At 42.3% G+C, this 19,688-nt stretch overlaps 1 protein-coding gene across 1 annotated transcript in view; it reads right to left on the reverse strand.

The window, feature by feature from the left end:
• ITPR1 (inositol 1,4,5-trisphosphate receptor type 1) overlaps positions 1 to 19,688 on the reverse strand; it is a 281,488-nt gene that overhangs the window by 30,076 nt on the left and 231,724 nt on the right. The window contains exons 49-53 of the mRNA XM_066617382.1: positions 12,349 to 12,471; positions 9,879 to 10,054; positions 9,220 to 9,384; positions 2,251 to 2,446; positions 103 to 204 (exon numbers count right to left, since the gene is read on the reverse strand). Coding sequence (XP_066473479.1) covers positions 103 to 204; positions 2,251 to 2,446; positions 9,220 to 9,384; positions 9,879 to 10,054; positions 12,349 to 12,471 — 762 coding nt within the window. The remainder of the gene's footprint in view (positions 1 to 102; positions 205 to 2,250; positions 2,447 to 9,219; positions 9,385 to 9,878; positions 10,055 to 12,348; positions 12,472 to 19,688) is intronic.

The following is a 19,688-nucleotide window of genomic DNA, read 5'->3' on the forward strand; positions in this document are numbered from 1 at the left end:
AGGGGACTGTCAAATTTTATAAACATATCAAATCAAAGGGAGTGCAAGTAAAAAACTAACTTAAAATTGGTATGTAAAAATTAAAGAATGAAACACATCTACCTGCTGAAGGAACAGAAGAACAGTTTTCCCCATTGTCTATCTTACAAACACTGGAATACAGAAATTCCCTGGTCATAGTCTTACCAGCGCCATTGTGCTGATCTATAAATGTACAAATTGAGACATAAAGCATATAAGTTCAAATGATGCAAAAATTTTGACACAACTGGAAGATCCATTAACATGCACTGCTCCCAATTATTCAAAGATTGCTATCCACTAGTTTAGTCAAACAGGCTCTCAGCAGCTTACAATGAATAAAACTACGTAGAATACATGCATGACTTGCCAATGTTCTTAGGTTTAAGAGGGTTTAACATTCAAAAGTTTGATATTTCATAATGCATGGAAAGCAAACACTATATTGTTTCTATTTACTTGATTTAAAATAGTGTTATTTTACATAGCTGCTTAAAAACGTGTGAACAGCTGGCATCTTTCAGATATGTTATGATCCCAAAGGAATCATGGCTTTGTGGTGCTTGCATTTTCCATGCACTGAGTACTCAAAAAGGAAACTATAACATTTTGTATACTTTAAGGAAAAAATATTTCATTTGAATGTACGTAGTGAGGCATTTATCATGAAAACTTTTAAATTTTATGTGAGTTTGCCAGACTATATTATACCAGATCTCACCAAATGGAGACTTTCAAATGAAAAATTAAGCATGCCAAACTGGCACTGAATTGTCTTGAAATTTTTAATATACAACAATTACTGTTTGCAATTAATTTGAACCCAGTCCTAAGAAGATATTTGGGTGCAGGTAACAGTTATCTAAGGGTGACTTGGAAATGATCATCATAAAATTCCTACAGGGAAAGCAGTTATGCAAGAAACAGCTCATGGACCAAGTGTGAAATGTGTGATGATTGCTTAAGTGTGTATTTTACTGCATGTACATGTGGTGTATTACATGCTGAGACAATGCAGCCAGACCTAAGCTTCCCACCGGTTATAAATGCAACAAAATGCATGCAAATATTTGTCACTTGTGACAATCTGCAGATGGGTTGCACGGTATTTCCTACTTGGAAGTGGTTCCAGTCAGCCCTGTGTGTATTCTGCATGTTCGCACAGTTGCTGCAAAAGAGATTTGAAGTTTCTACTTGGCTAAAATTCACCAAAGTGTTAGCCAATATAGTTGCAACAAAAGTGTGCTCAGGGTTTCTGAAAGCATCTCAGATGCCCGAGTTAACCACTGATCAGGAACAGACTTGTACTCTAAGTACAGTTCTTTTCCACCTTCCCTTTTCCATCTACCCTTACCTCCATATTCTTTTTCATTCATTCCAATTATTCCCAATAATTTTTAAGATGGTGAGACCCTTTGGGACAGGAAATCATCTCCTACTCCCTTTTGCTATGTAAACCACTTTGAGAACTTTTTTTGAGAAGTAGCACAAAAAGTTAAATACATTTAGCACTGAACTAGACCAGTGGTTCCAAAACTCTGGGTCTGAACCCACTGGTGGGTCAGGACCTGATTTTTGATGGATTGCCAAAGGGTGATGGAAAGATTAGATTACTAATTGCCATAAGCCTTGAGGCTGTTGAAAAATCAGATACTGTAACTGCTAATTACCTTGCAAAGAGCTCAGCCCCTGCGGTTTGCAAGACAGGTGCTTACTGCCCTGCAAGGAGCTCAGCTCCTGTAGTTTGCAAGCATACGTAAATATAGAGAGACAATGTTTGAGGGTCTTTTTCTGGTTATTATTTATAAGTAAATAAAAATATTTCTTTCTAGAACTCTTTTACAAGTCTGGTAAACCTAGGTGAGTCCTGACAGAGCGCCATTTTAAAAAGTGGATCCTGGTGCTAAAAAGTTTAGGAACCATGAATTAGACTATAGCTGACTTTTTGGGGATACAGACACACGTGGCTTTTATTCTATGGCACTACGAAATTATGTATCACAGGGGAAGGTGACATCTGCAAGCACCTCTGAAAGAGAGTTTGATATAGGCATGTTTGCTCCACAGCCTACATTTTTTATGCTCTCAAAACAACAAGACTGATGGAATGTTCTCAAAGGACTTCTGATCTTAGGAGTCAGTCATGCACCAAGGGGGTTCAACAGGCACTCTTGACAAAGTTACAATGGTAGGAAATTTTTGAAGGGAAAAAATATGTCAAGTACCAACCTGGCAATAATGTCTCATTCGGTAGCTTATCTACTTCCAAAATAAAGTCATCTTTGAAGAACAGATAGCCTACTATTGAGAATAGGTAAACCAAGATAAGAGCAAGAACAGCAGTCAGGATGATGGAGCGTCCATTTCGAGTGACACTTTTAATGACATTCAGCAAAGTTTCCTCTCTGTACACCAAGTCAAAAAGCTGGAAAAAAGACATTCAAAAGGTTTCAGAAATCTACTACAAATGAAAACAGCTAGAGTCCTAATTACACTTGGTTTTCTATGTCCAGCAAGAGGTATGAATGAAGCAATTAAGGTGTGTGCTTTTTGAACTTCTGATAATTAGTATTCACAGATCCGTTTAAGTATCACTGTATGGAATGGCACCCTCAAATCCAATCAAACAAAAATAGAAACAAATACATGAAAAGTCACAATATAGTAAAGTGGGTTTGTGAAAGATTTCCTTTCAAAATTTATACAAACGCTATAAAGATAATTGCATTGCTTTCAGCAATTGATTTTCTAGTTCAGAAATTATGTAGCACTATCATACTGCGTTATCAGGATACACAATCAGAAGTCACAAAACAGAGGTAACTTCTTTTCCCCACTTTATTACAAGCATGCTGTTTCAGGATCCATTCCTTCCTCCCATTTGCTGCACACATAAGAACAGCCCCACTGGATCAGGCCATAGGCCCATCTAGTCCAGCTTCCTGTATCTCACAGCGGCCCACCAAATGCCCCAGGGAGCACACCAGATAACAAGAGACCTCATCCTGGTGCCCTCCCCTACATCTGGCATTCTGACTTAACCCATTCCTAAAATCAGGAGGTTGCACATACACATGATGGCTTGTACCCCATAATGGATTTTTCCTCCAGAAACTCGTCCAATCCCCTTTTAAAGGCATCTAGGCTAGACGCCAGCACCACATCCTGTGGCAAGGAGTTCCACAGACCGACCACACGCTGAGTAAAGAAATATTTTCTTTTGTCTGTCCTAACTCTCCCAACACTCAATTTTAGTGGATGTCCCCTGGTTCTGGTATTATGTGAGAGTGTAAAGAGCATCTCCCTATCCACTCTGTCCATCCCCTGCATAATTTTGTATGTCTCAATCATGTCCCCCCTCAAGCGTCTCTTTTCTAGGCTGAAGAGGCCCAAACGCCGTAGCCTTTCCTCATAAGGAAGGTGCCCCAGCCCCGTAATCATCTTAGTCGCTCTCTTTTGCACCTTTTCCATTTCCACTATGTCTTTTTTGAGATGCGGCGACCAGAACTGGACACAATACTCCAGGTGTGGCCTTACCATCGATTTGTACAACGGCATTATAATACTAGCCGTTTTGTTCTCAATACCCTTCCTAATGATCCCAAGCATAGAATTGGCCTTCTTCACTGCTGCCGCACATTGGGTCGACACTTTCATCGACCTGTCCACCACCACCCCAAGATCTCTCTCCTGATCTGTCACAGACGGCTCAGAACCCATCAGCCTATATCTAAAGTTTTGATTTTTTGCCCCAATGTGCATGACTTTACACTTACTGACATTGAAGCGCATCTGCCATTTTGCTGCCCATTCTGCCAGTCTGGAGAGATCCTTCTGGAGCTCCTCACAATCACTTCTGGTCTTCACCACTCGGAAAAGTTTGGTGTCGTCTGCAAACTTAGCCACTTCACTGCTCAACCCTGTCTCCAGGTCATTTATGAAGAGGTTGAAAAGCACCGGTCCCAGGACAGATCCTTGGGGCACACCGCTTTTCACCTCTCTCCATTGTGAAAATTGCCCATTGACACCCACTCTCTGCTTCCTGGCCTCCAACCAGTTCTCAATCCATGAGAGGACCTGTCCTCTAATTCCCTGACTGTGGAGTTTTTTCAGTAGCCTTTGGTGAGGGACCGTGTCAAACGCCTTCTGAAAGTCCAGATATATAATGTCCACGGGTTCTCCCGCATCCACATGCCTGTTGACCTTTTCAAAGAATTCTATAAGGTTCGTGAGGCAAGACTTACCCTTACAGAAGCCATGCTGACTCTCCCTCAGCAAGGCCTGTTCGTCTATGTGTTTTGAGATCCTATCTTTGATGAGGCATTCCACCATCTTACCCGGTATGGATGTTAGGCTGACCGGCCTATAGTTTCCCGGGTCCCCCCTCTTTCCCTTTTAAAAATAGGCGTGACATTTGCTATCCTCCAATCTTCTGGCACCGTGGCCGTTTTGAGGGACAAGTTGCATACCTTAGTCAAGAGATCTGCAACTTCATTCTTCAATTCCTTAATAACCCTTGGGTGGATGCCATCAGGGCCCGGTGACTTATTGATCTTTAATTTATCAATGAAGTCTGAAACATCTTCTCTTTTAACCTCTATCTGACTTAACTCCTTGGTTAGGAGGGGCCGTTCGGGCAGCGGTATCTGCCCGAGGTCTTCTGCCGTGAAGACAGATGCAAAGAACTCATTTAATTTGTCTGCCATCTCTAAGTCTCCTTTTATCTCCCCTTTCCCTCCCTCACCATCCAGAGGGCCAACCGCTTCTCTGGCGGGTTTCCTGCTTCTAACATATTTGAAGAAGCTTTTATTATTCCCTTAATGTTGCTGGCCATGCGTTCCTCATAGTCTCGCTTGGCCTCCCATATCACCTTCTTACATTACTTTTGCCACAGTTTATGTTCCTTTTTATTCTCCTCATTAGGGCAAGACTTCCATTTACGGAAGGAAGCTTCCTTGCCCTTCACAGCCTCTCTAACTTGGCTGGTTAGCCATGCGGGCACCCTCCTGGATTTAGTGGAACCCTTCTTTCTTTGCGGTATACACCTCTGCTGGGCCTCTATTACTGTTGTTTTAAGCAGCCTCCATGCACTCTGGAGAGATTGGACTCTTTTTACCCTCCCTTTCAACCTCCTTCTAACCAGCCTCCTCATTTGAGGGAAGTCCGCCCATCGGAAGTCAAGGGTTTTTGTTAGAGATTTGCCTGGTATTCTTCCCCCAGCGTGCACGTCAAAACGGATCGCAGCATGATCACTGTTCCCCAATGGCTCAGTAACGTTTACATCTCTAACCAGGTCCTGCGTACCACACAAAATTAAATCCAGAGTCACCTGTCCTCTGGTGGGCTCCGTGACTAGCTGATCTAAGCCACAGTCATTTAGCACGTCAAGAAATCCAGTTTCCTTATCGTGACCAGAACACAAATTGACCCAGTCAATATGAGGATAATTGAAGTCCCCCATGATTACAACCCTGTCCCTCCTTGTCACCTCCCTGATCTGTTTCCTCATTTCAAGGTCCCCATCCGATTTCTGGTCTGGAGGACGATAGCACGCCCCCAGTATTACGTCGCTGCACAAGCCTGGTAATTTAACCCACAGAGATTCTACGGTGGAGTCGGACCCACCTTCAATCTCTACTTTGCTGGATTCTATCCCTTCCTTAACATAAAGGGCCACCCCACCTCCAATACGCCCCTGCCTGTCCCTCCTGTAGAGTTTATAGCCCGGGATTGCGGTATCCCACTGATTCTCCGCATTCCACCAGGTTTCCGTTATGCCCACTATGTCAATATTTTCCCTTGTCACCAGACATTCCAGTTCTCCCACCTTTGCTCGTAGACTTCGGGCATTCGCATAAAAGCATTTATACACGGAATGCCCCAGGATGGGCTGCTTATTCGCTCCTTTGTCCCCGCATCCTCTCATTGTGCCAAACCGTCTATCACATCCCATCACCCTACCTTTCCCAATTTCTTCTCCTACCCTGCCTTTGTCTTATTGTTCTCTAACCTCCCCATCCTCATCCCATAGGGATGAGGAGTCCCGAACTGGATGCCCCTCGGCTCCTGTCGGCCTTCCCCCAGGGATCAGTTTAAAAGCTGCTCTGCCACCTTTTTAATGTTATGCGCCAGCAGTCTGGTCCCATTCTGGTTCAAATGGAGCCCGTCCCTCTTGTACAGGCCCCGCTTGTCCCAAAACGTTCCCTAGTGCCTAACGAATCTAAACCCCTCCTCCCTACACCACCGTCTCATCCACGCATTGAGACCCTTCATATAGTGTACAGCTGAATAGAAGTACAATTGTAGTTTGGAATTTGACATGGAAATCCCCATATGAATAATAAGTGCACCAGTGGAAAGCCACAGTGTAGCCTAATGGAAAATCTGCAGCCTCAGAAACTAAACCTGTTTCAGGAGACAGTGGGCCAGAACCAAAGGCAGTGAGTCACCCTTCAGCTCTACTGAAGTTAATCCATCTTGGTTGGAATTACATGCTGCCTTAGTAAACATATGTTCCAAAATCTGTATTTGCCAAGGTAGCAGGAATGTAGAGGTGGAGGGGACATTTGCAAGCGAGAAGGGAGAAGTTAAGAACCACTAGCTTACCTTTCCACCCATGCCCATGAATTATCCCCTGTAAATCTGCCAACTGTTTCCATCAGCAGGGTTTATTTTGGGTTTCCGAGTGTCTCGGGGAAATGCCTTGGGGGAGAACTTGGAAGTGGTAGGAGGAAGAACTCTTGCAGGGGAGAATAGGAAGGCAGAGGAAGCTTAAACACATTCTTTCTGTCTGCAGATTTAATCCTACCAACACCACCTCTGAATTTGCTCACAATGCTGGGAATCCTGTATTCACTAGTGAGTATTCACTGACCTTAACCCCCTAGCACTGCTACTGTAGTTACTAATACAAGTTTGTACAACTTGTTACAATTGGCTGTATTATGAATTTGGAAGCATCCATCACCACCGCCAACCTGGTAGTGGTGAGGGACCAGACAAAAACTGAAATGTGATCCAGACAAGATGGAGTGGCAGATGATAAGTAGGAAGCTGAGCCTGGAGTGGAAATTCAGCTTCTTCTTGATGGAGTAGAGGCCTCATTCTGAAAGAGCAGGGAAAGAGCATTCTGGATGAGCTCTTGAATCTAGCCCAACTCCAAGAGGAGCAGGTGACAGCCATGACCAGCAGTTCTTTTCCCCAGCAGCAGACTTCTTCTTAAAAAGCATACCTGGCCACAGTTATCCATGCTTTGGTCACACTTCTTGTCTACTGCAACTTGTTCTACATAGGACTGTGCTTGAAAAGTATTGAGAAACTGCAAGTTAATTGGAATGCTGAAGCCAGATTGCTGATGGGGAAAATTTTATTCCTGTGCTGCAGAAACTCAGTGGCTTTCCATCCATTTCCAGGTCCAAGTCAAAGTACTGGTTGTTACTTTCACCACATACATGGCTTGGATCCTCAAGGACTGCCTTCTTCCATATAAACCTACCCATCCATTAAGATTCTCAGGGGAGGTTCTGCTCCATGTGCCATCACTGAATGAGGCTTGGCTGATGTACAAACAGGAGAAAGACTTCTCAGTGACAGTTGGAGGAACTCTACTTCAGGAAGGGTAGGTGGTGTTCTCTCCAGTTTTAAGTCGATGCTCAAGACTTGCCTATTGCACCAGGTTTTAGGGCTGGAAAGTTATGCTGTCTGTTGCTAAAGCATTGGATCCCCATGTCTCCAAGTATTTTAAATCATCGAATCTTATTATAAATTGCTTATTTTTTTTAATATTCTTTGTTGACCAGCTCAGAACTTTTTAATGGAAGGTAGGGTAGATTTTTTTTTTTTAAAGAGTTCTTCTCTGACTCAACAGTAGGTTCCAAAAGCTAGCTGCTTTGTAGGTACATGGACAACAGTTATTGCATATTAAACCTCTTGTCCTTTCTGGAGCTCTTGCTGATTGCTGCGAACTGCATGACCAGACCACTGGACAAAGCAGCCTTTTGTTTGACAAGTAACTTCTCTTTTTTAAACCAATTCTCTCTGTTGTTTCTGGCAAATATTTTTTGTGGCTACTGCCTCCCATCCAGCTCTAACCTCAGACCCATTCTTTTTTCCAGATCTGTTCACTTCAGGGTGGGAACTGAATTTCCAAGAAGTGATCTGCTATAGCTGGGAATAGCTGGGAACTACAATTCCAAAAGAGCAATACAATAAGGCATGCTACCATCATTAAGTGTGCAGCAATATTATGAGCTGGGAAAACACTCTCAGAAAACCAAGGTTTGTCAACTTGTTTTTTTTTTTTTACAAACTCTTGCTATGAAAGCTCTCGGCTAGTGAGGTGATTATGAACTGAACCAAAGGAAATGCCCCATCACTGGTATTTTCTTTATAATGTGTAGGTCCACCCTTATCTGTCACAAACCTGCACAATTGATCTAGTCAGCTTTGTTGCTCTTTATCCTCTGAAAGGTAGCCATTTCACACAGACATTGGGATCCAAAGAGAGCACTTGGGAATACCTGGTGCAGCAGTTCCCATACTGTGAGGTGTTGCTCTGTGGGGCAGTGTAGCAAGTGCTCAGGGGCAACGCGGGACGCAAATCGCTCAGCAGCAAAACCGCAACATGCCACTGAAGACTGCAGAGCAGCAGAGCTGCGGGCAGAGCTCCTGCACATGGTTTTCAGTGTCCGAATAGCCTACTCACCCTGAGCCTCTTACTGCCATTTCTAGGGTCCCATCATAGTCTCAAACCTGGAAGTGGTGGTGATGTCATTGTGTCACTGCTGACTACTTTCAAATGCTGAGCTCCACGCCAACAGTAGGGTGGGGTGTCATGGCAGCAGTAAGTTTGGGACAACTGACCTAATGGGATTTTTTACTTTTTTCTTTGAACAACACTATACCAAATCACAAACCGATAAGGAAAGTTCCCTCCATTTAAAAAGTGGTAAGTTTACTATGTGGACTGGAGTGGGAATCATGCTGCTGTTTGAGAAGTAGGTGTTCACAGCTTCTTTGGGTTGGCAGTACTTATTGTGCAGTTTGCTGGATCACACTCAGAGTGGATAATTACTTCAGGAGATTTTACTGCAACCCCCTTGCAATTACTGCAATCCCCACTGAAGCCATTTTAGATGTATTTAACATCATGCAAAGTAACCACACAACCACCCACAACTACATGGATTATACACTTACCAACAAACTATAGAAAAATTCATGAACAAAAAGCCCCATTGCACAAATAAGGAGGTAAAGTAGATGATAAAGAAACTCGACGTCCATTATCATGGCTTTGTACCCTTTAGTGAAGGTTCCACAGTTACCAACAAAACTCATCAAAAATATTATTTTGTTACAAACCTGTAGAGCAAAAGCACAAAGAAGATTAATGCTAAAAAAAAATACTTATTGCTGACCAAAAAATGAACAAAGGGCACTGCAGCAAATATACAATAAAACAGTTTCAATATTCCATTAATAATATTAATATTAATAATATTTCTTATTATTTCAATATATTAATATTAATTATATAAAATATTAATATCAATATAACTAATTATATGGACATTAATATTAATAATTAATTATGTACCTATATTGTTTGCTTTTTATTGCTACTGCCAGTATTTTATTGTTTTATGATTTCATTGTATATTTAAAAAAATTGTACACACATATTCACACACCCTTCTTTGCATGTTTTCAAGAAAAAGGGAATACAAATAAAAAAATTAATACTCTTTTTGGAGAACTGTTTTTGGGCACAATACGGAACTGGAGCATATTAGCATACCAAGAATTTTTAATGGTACTAGACAACAAAGGTTCACAGAATCCTATTTCATACTTACATTGAAAGCCCCCAGAAGAAATAATGTTGGCTGTAAGCCTACTGAAAATATTAGCCGTAATATTGTGGAAGCTATTAAAGCTCTAATGCCATGGGGCTTAGGTAAGGCGATAACGATGGCCAATGATATCAGCATGGCTGTCCAGAGTAAGCCTGACAAATGAGGCTCAAGTGTACCTGAAAAGGAAAACACAAACACACACACACCTCATTATTTTAACATGTATATTCTGCTAACACAAGTCAATGAATCTTTCAATACTGATAATGAACACCCCCAAAACCAAAACTATACCCCCCAAAAATATATAAAGCTACAAATTGGCAGCAGTAGAACAAGAACATAAAAATGTGTCCACAGATTCCAGGAAACGTATGCCAGCAAACTGATCAGCAAGTCCTTCTCGCCCCACGCAAGACTTACTGGAACAGAAAGGTTTTAACCAACTTTCTGAAAACAAAAAACAATCTTGCTTGTCTTAATACAACACAGTCACATTTAGCTACATAAATGCCCTTTTCCAATTCCCATTCAGTATTACTTACTTAGCAGCCGGTTGATTACGATTTTGAAACTGGCAAATGGCTATCCATAAGGATACTTAGATTAATAAATGTATTACTGGCACAAATAACTAATGTGCACTCATATAAGGTTGTTCCTCCTTGTATTTTATAAAGCATACCATAAGAATAGTTTGTTATGGAATATTAACAAGCATGGATTAAAAAAATTTGTTCAAGACTAAGTAAAATCCTAGCTAGGAATGCTGTTTCACAGTGTTCTAATTCAACACACCAACTAACTTAAAGCTGGCAACAATTTTTTTTTCTTTTCTCAGAGAATTGAAAGCAGTTTTATAAAAGGGGATTTCTGTTTGTGGTGTGTACACTCATCCCATTTTCCACCTCGAGTAAAAAGGTTTTTGCATTGTTTCAAAAAGAGCAAATTTTAATATATAAATCAGTGGTGAGGCTACGGGGAGGGAGGGGTACTGCAGACTCCGCAGCACGCCATGGAAGCGGTCCCTCCCACTCGCCATCTGAGCCATTCCAGGCAGTGACTGAAATGTGCAGGTGCTCCTGTGCATTGTCATCACTGCCCGGAATGGTTCCGATGGCAAGTGGGAGGGGCTGCTTACATGGGGCGTTGCAGAGCCTGTAGTACTTAGCATCCCCCCCCCCATAGCTACAACACTGATGTAAATAATGACAGTAATCCAGAATGCTTGAATAGGAACCTTTCATTGCCGATTATGGCAAAAAGAGATTTGGAAGCACTTGGAAGCCATAGACAGAAATGGTCAAGTCTCACTTGCATAGGTAAGAAGTGCTTTGCCTGCTCATGGCCTACTCACACACAAGCAGAAATCTGCCTTCAAGAAGAACAAAATACCAAAACAGCCTGTAACTCTTATTCATTTTTTTTCCCCATCACCTTTTCAAATTTCAGAGATAACTATCTGAACCCTGAAACAAGTAGCGTTCCAACAGACTTCTCAAAGTATACAAAACTGCTTTGTATGTAGTCTGTGCCCTGAGACAGATTATACATTTGTTGCAGCTTTTGGGGAGGAGGTGGAATAAAGACACAGCTAGAAGTAGTTTGGACTTAGAAAAAGAGGTTAAATGCTGTGAATCATCTGAATTGGAACTGCCCTGCAGGCCGACACTTTGTTCTGGGAATCCAAGCCAGTCTAGCAGTCATGTTGCCTTTTGTTAGAGTTTTTGTTCCCAACTATTCTCAGTTTGCATATTTGTAAATAAAACTGATATTAGAAAGATACTTTAAGTCTCCAAATGCTCTCTCCACCAAAGGAAACTAACTTTTAGTGCTCACTGCTTAGGAAAGTGGAGCGTGCATAACACCACAGTCACCAAAAGTCCCCCACTCCACCGAAACAGACGTTTAATATGGGCGTCCCATTTAATTTTTACCTTATCCCCCTTCCCCTGGGGGCTGGGGATAAGAATAGGCCCTTAGTTTGGCTGTACTTGTCGTAAGAGGCGACTAAACAGCCACCGGGTAGATGGGACTCGTCAGCCTGGGAAGGCAGCTCATCTGAGAGAAGGAAAACTCTTATCCCAAACCTCCACTGCCTTGTGGCTACAGCCAATTATGGAAAAGGCTTCAGGAGTCAACCTTGAGGCAAAATCCGGAGCCGGAGTCCCTGAGGCAGTTCATGGCTGAACACAGTCACGTTCTGCCAACTCCTGTGACGCCGCTGGAACCAACTGTATTGGCCTCTGCCTTTCCATTGGACCATTTCAGCGACGTGGAGAGGGGGGATTTGCTGCATGGGTAACAGCCTATCCTCCATACCTACTTTACCCAGGCTTCGCACACTGGAGAGGACACTCTGTTCCAGAACCACCATTCAGAGCGTGACACCATAGTCTTCCGAGACTGAAGGATGCCAACAAGATTTAATTTTTAAAAGTACATTTCACAACCTGGAAAATACTCGTACCTCCTTTTATTCCTTTAAATGGATAGAAAAATGCTACCAGTAGATTCATGAGGACTGCAAGGTTAAAAGAAATACTGCTCCAGAAGGACATGTTGCGTGAGCACCAATATAATATAGGCTGAGCTGTAAACAAAAAGAAGAATGTTTGCAAGGGATTCAAATATTTCAGATTCTTTTAAACAAGGAAATAAATCCCCAAGACCAAAGTACTGCCAGCTTTTCCTAGAATCACACAGTACTAACTGAAGTAAACTTTATTACTTGATTTTAATTGTTCCTGGAGTGTCCATAAGTTCAGGGCATTTCTGATTCATAAAGGAGCTCTTTCAGGTGAAAGGCCACATTAAATAAAAACTAGCTTTTGATATACTACTTAGTTTACAAGTTCCACGAGAGCAAGAATTAGTTATGTATTAAAAGACAACCATTTCAGAATGTGCCTGTATCCCACAGCACTTTGCCCTCTTTGACTGTCTGCAACTGGCTTGCTGTATTTTCTTCTCAAGCCCTATCTGGGTTTGTGGGAGTGGTTGCTTCATCATGCGTGATGATTCATGTATTATCAAATTCTAACTGAATGAGGTAAAAACACAAGATTTCTCACAATACTACAGTAAAGATGAAAATGCCAAAAAAAGCAAACTCAGAAGAATACAAAGGTGTAAAAGCAAAGTTTTGCCTAAGGAAGCAGACACTAACTGTGTTTACAGCACAATCCTAGACGTGCTTACTCAGAAGGAAGCCCCACTGAGTTTAATGAAACTTACTCCCAGGTAAGCATGTATAGGACTGCAGCCCAAGTTATATTGCCCTTCTGCCCCAATATGGGACCCTTGAGCTGGCTTTCAGAGCAGACTACAAAGTGATAAGCACAACAGTAGTGGAATATTTTTGTCCTTCAAGCAGGTTTGCTAAATTGTTATCCACCAAACCAAATGTAATCACCAGTTGTATATGGTGACCCATCATTACTCAATACCACCAAACTTTGGCTAGAAGACTAGAATAATATGTTCAAAATGTTGGCTTATCTACAACATCTTAGTATGGACTGAATGTTTCTACAAAATGAAGAATTGTCTGAAAAAGTCCTACATTTCACCCTAACTTCAGTTAATCTCTCAACAAGCTTTCCACCTTCTTCTCTCCTGGAAGCTAATGTGTCATCTTTAAATCCTCTAAACTTGCAGAGCTCTGTCAGCCCTTCATTAAGGTGTTGGCCTTCCAGTGTGCTTTTCCCTGAATGGCATGCCAGACTATCAATATCTGTTCATGTGCAGCATTCAGAGCTTCAACCAGTGCCAATTCTAGTTGTATATTATTTCTTGAACAGTAGAATGATGCTCCTAATTCAGTTATGAATGGGAAGCTGTGATAGTGGTACAATGGGCTAACACCACCGTGGATGTTGTGTTCAAGTTATTTGTTATGACCAAATTCTCTTAGTAATGCTGATGCTTGTATAATCAACAGGGCCTTGGCTGAGTAGTCAGAGAAAGTATGCCTCAAATATAATTTGTCCTTGCAATCTTGCAAGGGCAGCAGGCATAGGTCAATGGAAAGCACATGTAATGCATGTATACAATTTCATTGCAGTCCCTGGCGTTGCCAGTGAACAGGATCTCAGGTATCTCTGATGAGAAAGATCAATGACCTAGTGTAGGCTGTGGTTCCTGAACTGCCTGCATGGTAGGAGCAGCAAGCCTAGCAGTTGCTATGGTGGTCGGCAGCGACATCACCGCCACGTTCTAGCCAGCTGTGGGAGAGGGGCAGGGTAGAAGGAGCCAGCAAGGCACCAGCTGCCAGTTTTCTCACTATCAAGGGGCTGGGCAGCAGTCCAGCAACAATGAAGCAAGGGGGATGGGGAAAGAAAGAGGAACAAACCTTGCTGAGGGAGAATCAGCATGGTTTCTATAAGGGTAAGTCTTGCCTCACTAACCTTTCAGAATTTTTTGAAAAGGTCAACAGACATGTGGATGCAAGATAACCCGTGAACATTATAGATCTGGACTTTCAGAAGGGATTTGAAACAGTCCCTCACCAAAGGCTGCTGAGGAAACTTCACAGTCAGGGAATGAGAGGGCAGGTCCTCTCCGGGATTAGGAACTGGTTGAGGACCAGGAAACAGAGAGTGGGTAACAATGGGCAATTTTCACCATGGAGAGAGGTGAAAAGTGGTGCGCCCCAAAGATCTGTCCTGGGACTGGTGCTTTCCAATCTGTTCATAAATGATCTGGAAACAGGGATAAGCAGCAAGGTGGCCAAGTTTGCGGAAAACACCAAACTTTTCCGAACAGTAAAGACCAGAAGAGATTGTGAAGACTCCAGAAGGATCTCTCCGAACTGGCAGAATGGGCAGCAAAATGGCAGATGCGTTTCAGTGTAAGTAAATGTAAAATCATGCACACTGGGGCAAAGAATCAAAACTTTCCATATAGGTTAATGCAGTGTTTCTCAAACTGTGGGTCGCCAATTTCAGGTGGGTCCTCATCCATTTCAATATTTTATTTTTACTATATTAGACTTGATGCTACCATGGTCTGTGACTGCATCTGGGGAAATGTTACAGACCTGTACTTTTAATAAGCTACTATGTATATTCTTTTAACAATGATAGTAAATGGGATTTACCCCTGGGTAAGTGTGAGTAGGATTGCAGCCTAGGATTGTTAAAAACTTTCCTGCTTTATACTGTCACTTCTGATCATGACATCACTTCTGGTGGGTCCTGACAGATTCTCATTCTAAAAAGTGGGTCCCGGTGCTAAATGTGTGAGAACCACAGGGTTAATGGTTTTGAGATGTCTGTGACAGATCAGGAGAGAGATCTTGGGGTGCTGTTGGACAACTTGATGAAAGTGTCGACCCAATGTGTGGCAGCTGTGAAGAAGGCTAATTCCACGCTTGGGGACCATTAGAAAAGGTATTGCGAATAAGATAGCTAATGATGCCGTTGTACAGATCGATGGTAAGGCCACACCTGGAGTATTGTGTCCAGTTCTGGTCACCACATCTCAAAAAGGACATAGAGAAAATGGAAAAAGTGCAGAAGAGAGAAACCAAAATGATTACTGGGCTGGGGCACCTCCCTTAGGAGGAAAGGCTACAGCATTTGGGGCTCTTCAATACAGAAAAGAGGCGCCTGAGGGGGAAAATGATTGAGACATACAAAATTATGCAGGGGAAGGACAGAATGGATAGAGAGATGTTCTTTTCCCTCTTGCATAACACCAGAATCAGGGACATCCACTAAAATTGAGTGCTGGGAGAGTTAGGACAGACAAAAAAAGAATATTTCTTTACCCAGCTTGTAATTAGTCTGTGGAACCCCTTGCTACATGGCATCTTGCTTAGATGCCTTTAAGAAAGAATTGGACAGATTTCTGGAGGAAAAGTCCATCACGGGTTACCAGTCATGATAGTTATGTGTGAACTCCTGATTTTAGGAGTAGGTTAACTCAGAATGTCAGATGCAAGGGAGGCCACCAGGATGCAGGTTCTGTCATCTTGTGTGCTCCCTGAAGCATTTAGTGAGCCACTATGAGATACAGAAAGCTGGACTTGATGGGCCTTTGGCCTGATCCAGAGGAGCTCTTATTATGTTCTTATGTAAAGAGGAGAGGACACACAGGAACATGCATAAGGAGAGTGAAGGAGAGAAAGAGGCAGGAGAGACAAGGAGAAGAAAGGATGAAGAACAAAGAAAGGAGGAAGAAGTAGAAGAGAATAGAGAGGGAGAAGAGGTCCTCATCTCTAGAACCAGGAGGATAGCTGCAGTATTGGAGGAAGCAGCAGAAGTGAGAGAAGGGCGAGCCCCTGGATGAGCTGGATCAGTGGCAGTAGGGAGGAGGACTCTAAAAGGATATCTCTCCTGGTTATAGCCCCCTGAAAGGGTCAGGACAGGTTATCATCAGCCATGCTAGAGCTACAGACTGTGCATTTGGACGCCCTCTGACTGCTGATGGGGAAGATCCAACAGCGGGAAACTCTGTCCTAGTCCTGCAGTCGGAACTTGGCTGGAACCTGAGTACCCACACCAATCCCTATCCTGAGAGAGGCAGTGAGCATCCACATAGGTGCCAGCATTAAAGGAAAGTCTCACAGATGGGGATAATCATGGGTGAAGGAACCCATGAGGCTCAGAGAATCATCCTGCTTCCTGCCGAGACCAACCCTTCCCTTTTGTTGATAATTTGACCTCAAATAAAAGAGACTATAAGGCATCACCAGTTGAGTCAGACCAGCCTACTCTTCCCTGACCCAGCACCATGTCCCACTATCAGTCACCTTTGAAGCTGAGCTGCCCCTAGGGATGAGGAGAAAGATACCCTCACGGTCACACTGAGGCTTCAGAAGTCCAAAGGAGACAATACTGGATTAAATGGACCACTAAGCATGAAACAGTGTCATATTTCATAAATTCACATATTATCCCCTTATGCAACAACAGTGCTATAAAATCACATTCATGCAACATAAAATATGCAGCCTTGCTTCAGAAGTGGTAGTAGCAATCAAGTAACAGATTGCTCCAAAGAAGAAGAAGAATAAAAAGATTCACAAAACAGGCAAAGGGGTGGGATGGTGGCGAAAATGTCCATTCTTCTCTTTTCTATAACATTTCCATCTCACCTTTTTCTGCTAAGTGTGACCCAAGGTACCCTACACTAAAACAAAGTGATGTAAAACAAGACACACCAATCAATGGCAATATTAACAAAACTAAAATCCATAACTGACAGGCCAAACTAAATATTTCCCCACCACTACCACAGATACTATCCTCCTCCTTGGCTAAACGAGAAAGCCAAGATTTTACAGATCTCCTGCTTTTAAAATTTCCTGTCATGTATGCATCTTAGTGTCTTATGTAAGATGAGGATTAATAGTTGTGAGGGACCTTCCTCACAGGATTAGGCTAGATTCTTGCATACTATATATAGGAACTGATACCCATCTAAGAAGAATGAAATACTGAGCAGATTAGTTTCTTTCTGCGAAAGGACACTCTATATCTAGAGCTTCTGAACATACCCAAGAACTGTTTCACTCATGCTTCTTGAAGCCTTCCTCTGAACACTAACCCCATTAGGAAATGAAATTAATGAATTCATCAGACAAAAACAAAATGTATTACAGGGGGCTTTATCTAGCCAAAGTAAAGCATGTTTAATGCCCGTGAATATCAATGGGCGAGTTAAGCTCATGCCAAAGACATTTAAAAGTAACTTAACCTGGGATTTTCTTTTTCAGTAAAAAAAAAAAAACTTCATGAAAGTAGCCACAAAAACTAATTAAATACACATAGTCAAAGCTATTAGAGAGTCAGGGTGGTGTAGTGGTTTGGGAGGTGGACTTGGACCTGGAAGATCCAGGTTCAAATTCCCTCTCAACCATGAAGTTTCCTGGGTGACCTTGGGCCAATCACTTTCTCTCAGTCTCACCTACCTCACAGGGTTGTTGTGAGGACAAAAGGAGGGGAGCATCTGCCTACACCATCCTGAGCTGTTGGGAAGAAGGGCCATATAAAAATATGAAAAATAAATAAAAATATTACAGGATGAGTCTCATTATTTGTGAGGGTTTTGTTCCCAGAACTCATGTGAATGGCAAAAAATTACCTTAAAGAAAATACATTTATAAAACAATGTCCTTTTGCTGGTGATATAAAAACAGCCTTGCTGACCTTTGTGATGTAAGATATTAGAAGACAATCCACCAATCAGTCTCTCTCCAGACACTTAGAAAGGCTTCAGTCTGAGCCAGTGACCCCTCCCTTCGCCCAGAGCAAAGTGATTATCTCTCTTTCATGTGCCCAGGGGGAAGGGAGGGATTGCTGCCTTGGAGAGAAGCTGAGGCTGCCCAGAGAGAGAATGATGCCAGCTGGCTGCCCTCTTGCATTAACGAGGCTATTGTTCCTTTAATTTAAAGGGCCTTTCTCAGCCTCTCTCATTACATCTAGATAGAAAAATCTGTGGATTTTTCCATGGGTGAAAAATCTATGGATAATTAAGTTATACATGTAATCGCTTGCATGACTGTCTCTCTACAACAGTAAGTAATGCAGTTTTTTTAAACTGTGATTTTAAAGGGATGCATTTTCCCCCTTCTCCAGGGATCAGCACATTCCTTCTCATTTGTAGTGGCCATTCGTGTTGAGTCAAATTCGTGTATAAAAAATCTGTGTATTATTGGACCTGTATTTCAGTTCAAGCACATTAACATGAATAGCAACTTGTGTTGAAAATTAAGGTGGTTCTGATAAAGGAAGAGATAAACTGATTATCATTCAAGGCTGATACTGAGCTATCCCAAGTAGAACACTGTTTTTGCACAAATCTCAAAAAAGTTAGAAATGCTCAGTTTGATGGTACTGAAATAGTTGGTCAACCAGGGTTTACTACAGTATTAATGAGGAACACAATAATCTCTAAACCATTCATTTCCAATCAATATGCTTTCATTTAACAGGATTATAGTATACCTACGGGAATTGTTCAAAAACATTTAACTGAGCAGCTAGGTATTCAAGTGACTGTTTTTTGTCACTTCACAAAAACACATGCACATGATCCATTAGCAGATACAAATCAGGAGTATGTAACATTGCCATTTGACAAAAGTTGGATTCTTGTGAGGTTTTTGGAGGTGCTTATATTAATATAGAAATGCACCAGTCTCACACATTAAACTGCTTCCTGAGTGGTTTAACAACAAAATTTTTAAACTAGTTCTATTTTGAATGCCTTACTAATACATAATTGAAGATGGGTACATTTATTATTTATTTATTGGATTTGTATTCAGCCTTTCTCCCCGAAGGGCACCCAAGGTGGCTTAAGTAAGGACACAATCCTAACCAACTTTCCAGCACTGGAATAGCTGTGCCAGTAGGGCATGTGCTGCATCCTGCAGTTGGGGGGGGGGGCAGTCATGGAGGCCTCCTCAAGGTAAGGCAATAAGAACATAAGAACATAAGAACAGCCCCACTGGATCAGGCCATAGGCCCATCTAGTCCAGCTTCCTACCAAATGCCCCAGGGAGCACACCAGATAACAAGATACCTCATCCTGGTGCCCTCCCTTGCATCTGGCATTCTGACATAACCCATTTCTAAAATCAGGAGGTTGTGCATACACATGATGGCTTGTACCCCATAATGGATTTTTCCTCCAGAAACTTGTCCAATCCCCTTTTAAAGGCATCTAGGCTAGACGCCAGCACCACATCCTGTGGCAAGGAGTTCCACAGACCGACCACACGCTGAGTAAAGAAATATTTTCTTTTGTCTGTCCTAACCCGCCCAACACTCAATTTTAGTGGATGTCCCCTGGTTCTGG

Source organism: Tiliqua scincoides, chromosome 2, assembly GCF_035046505.1.
Source record: "Tiliqua scincoides isolate rTilSci1 chromosome 2, rTilSci1.hap2, whole genome shotgun sequence".
NCBI lineage: Eukaryota > Metazoa > Chordata > Lepidosauria > Squamata > Scincidae > Tiliqua > Tiliqua scincoides.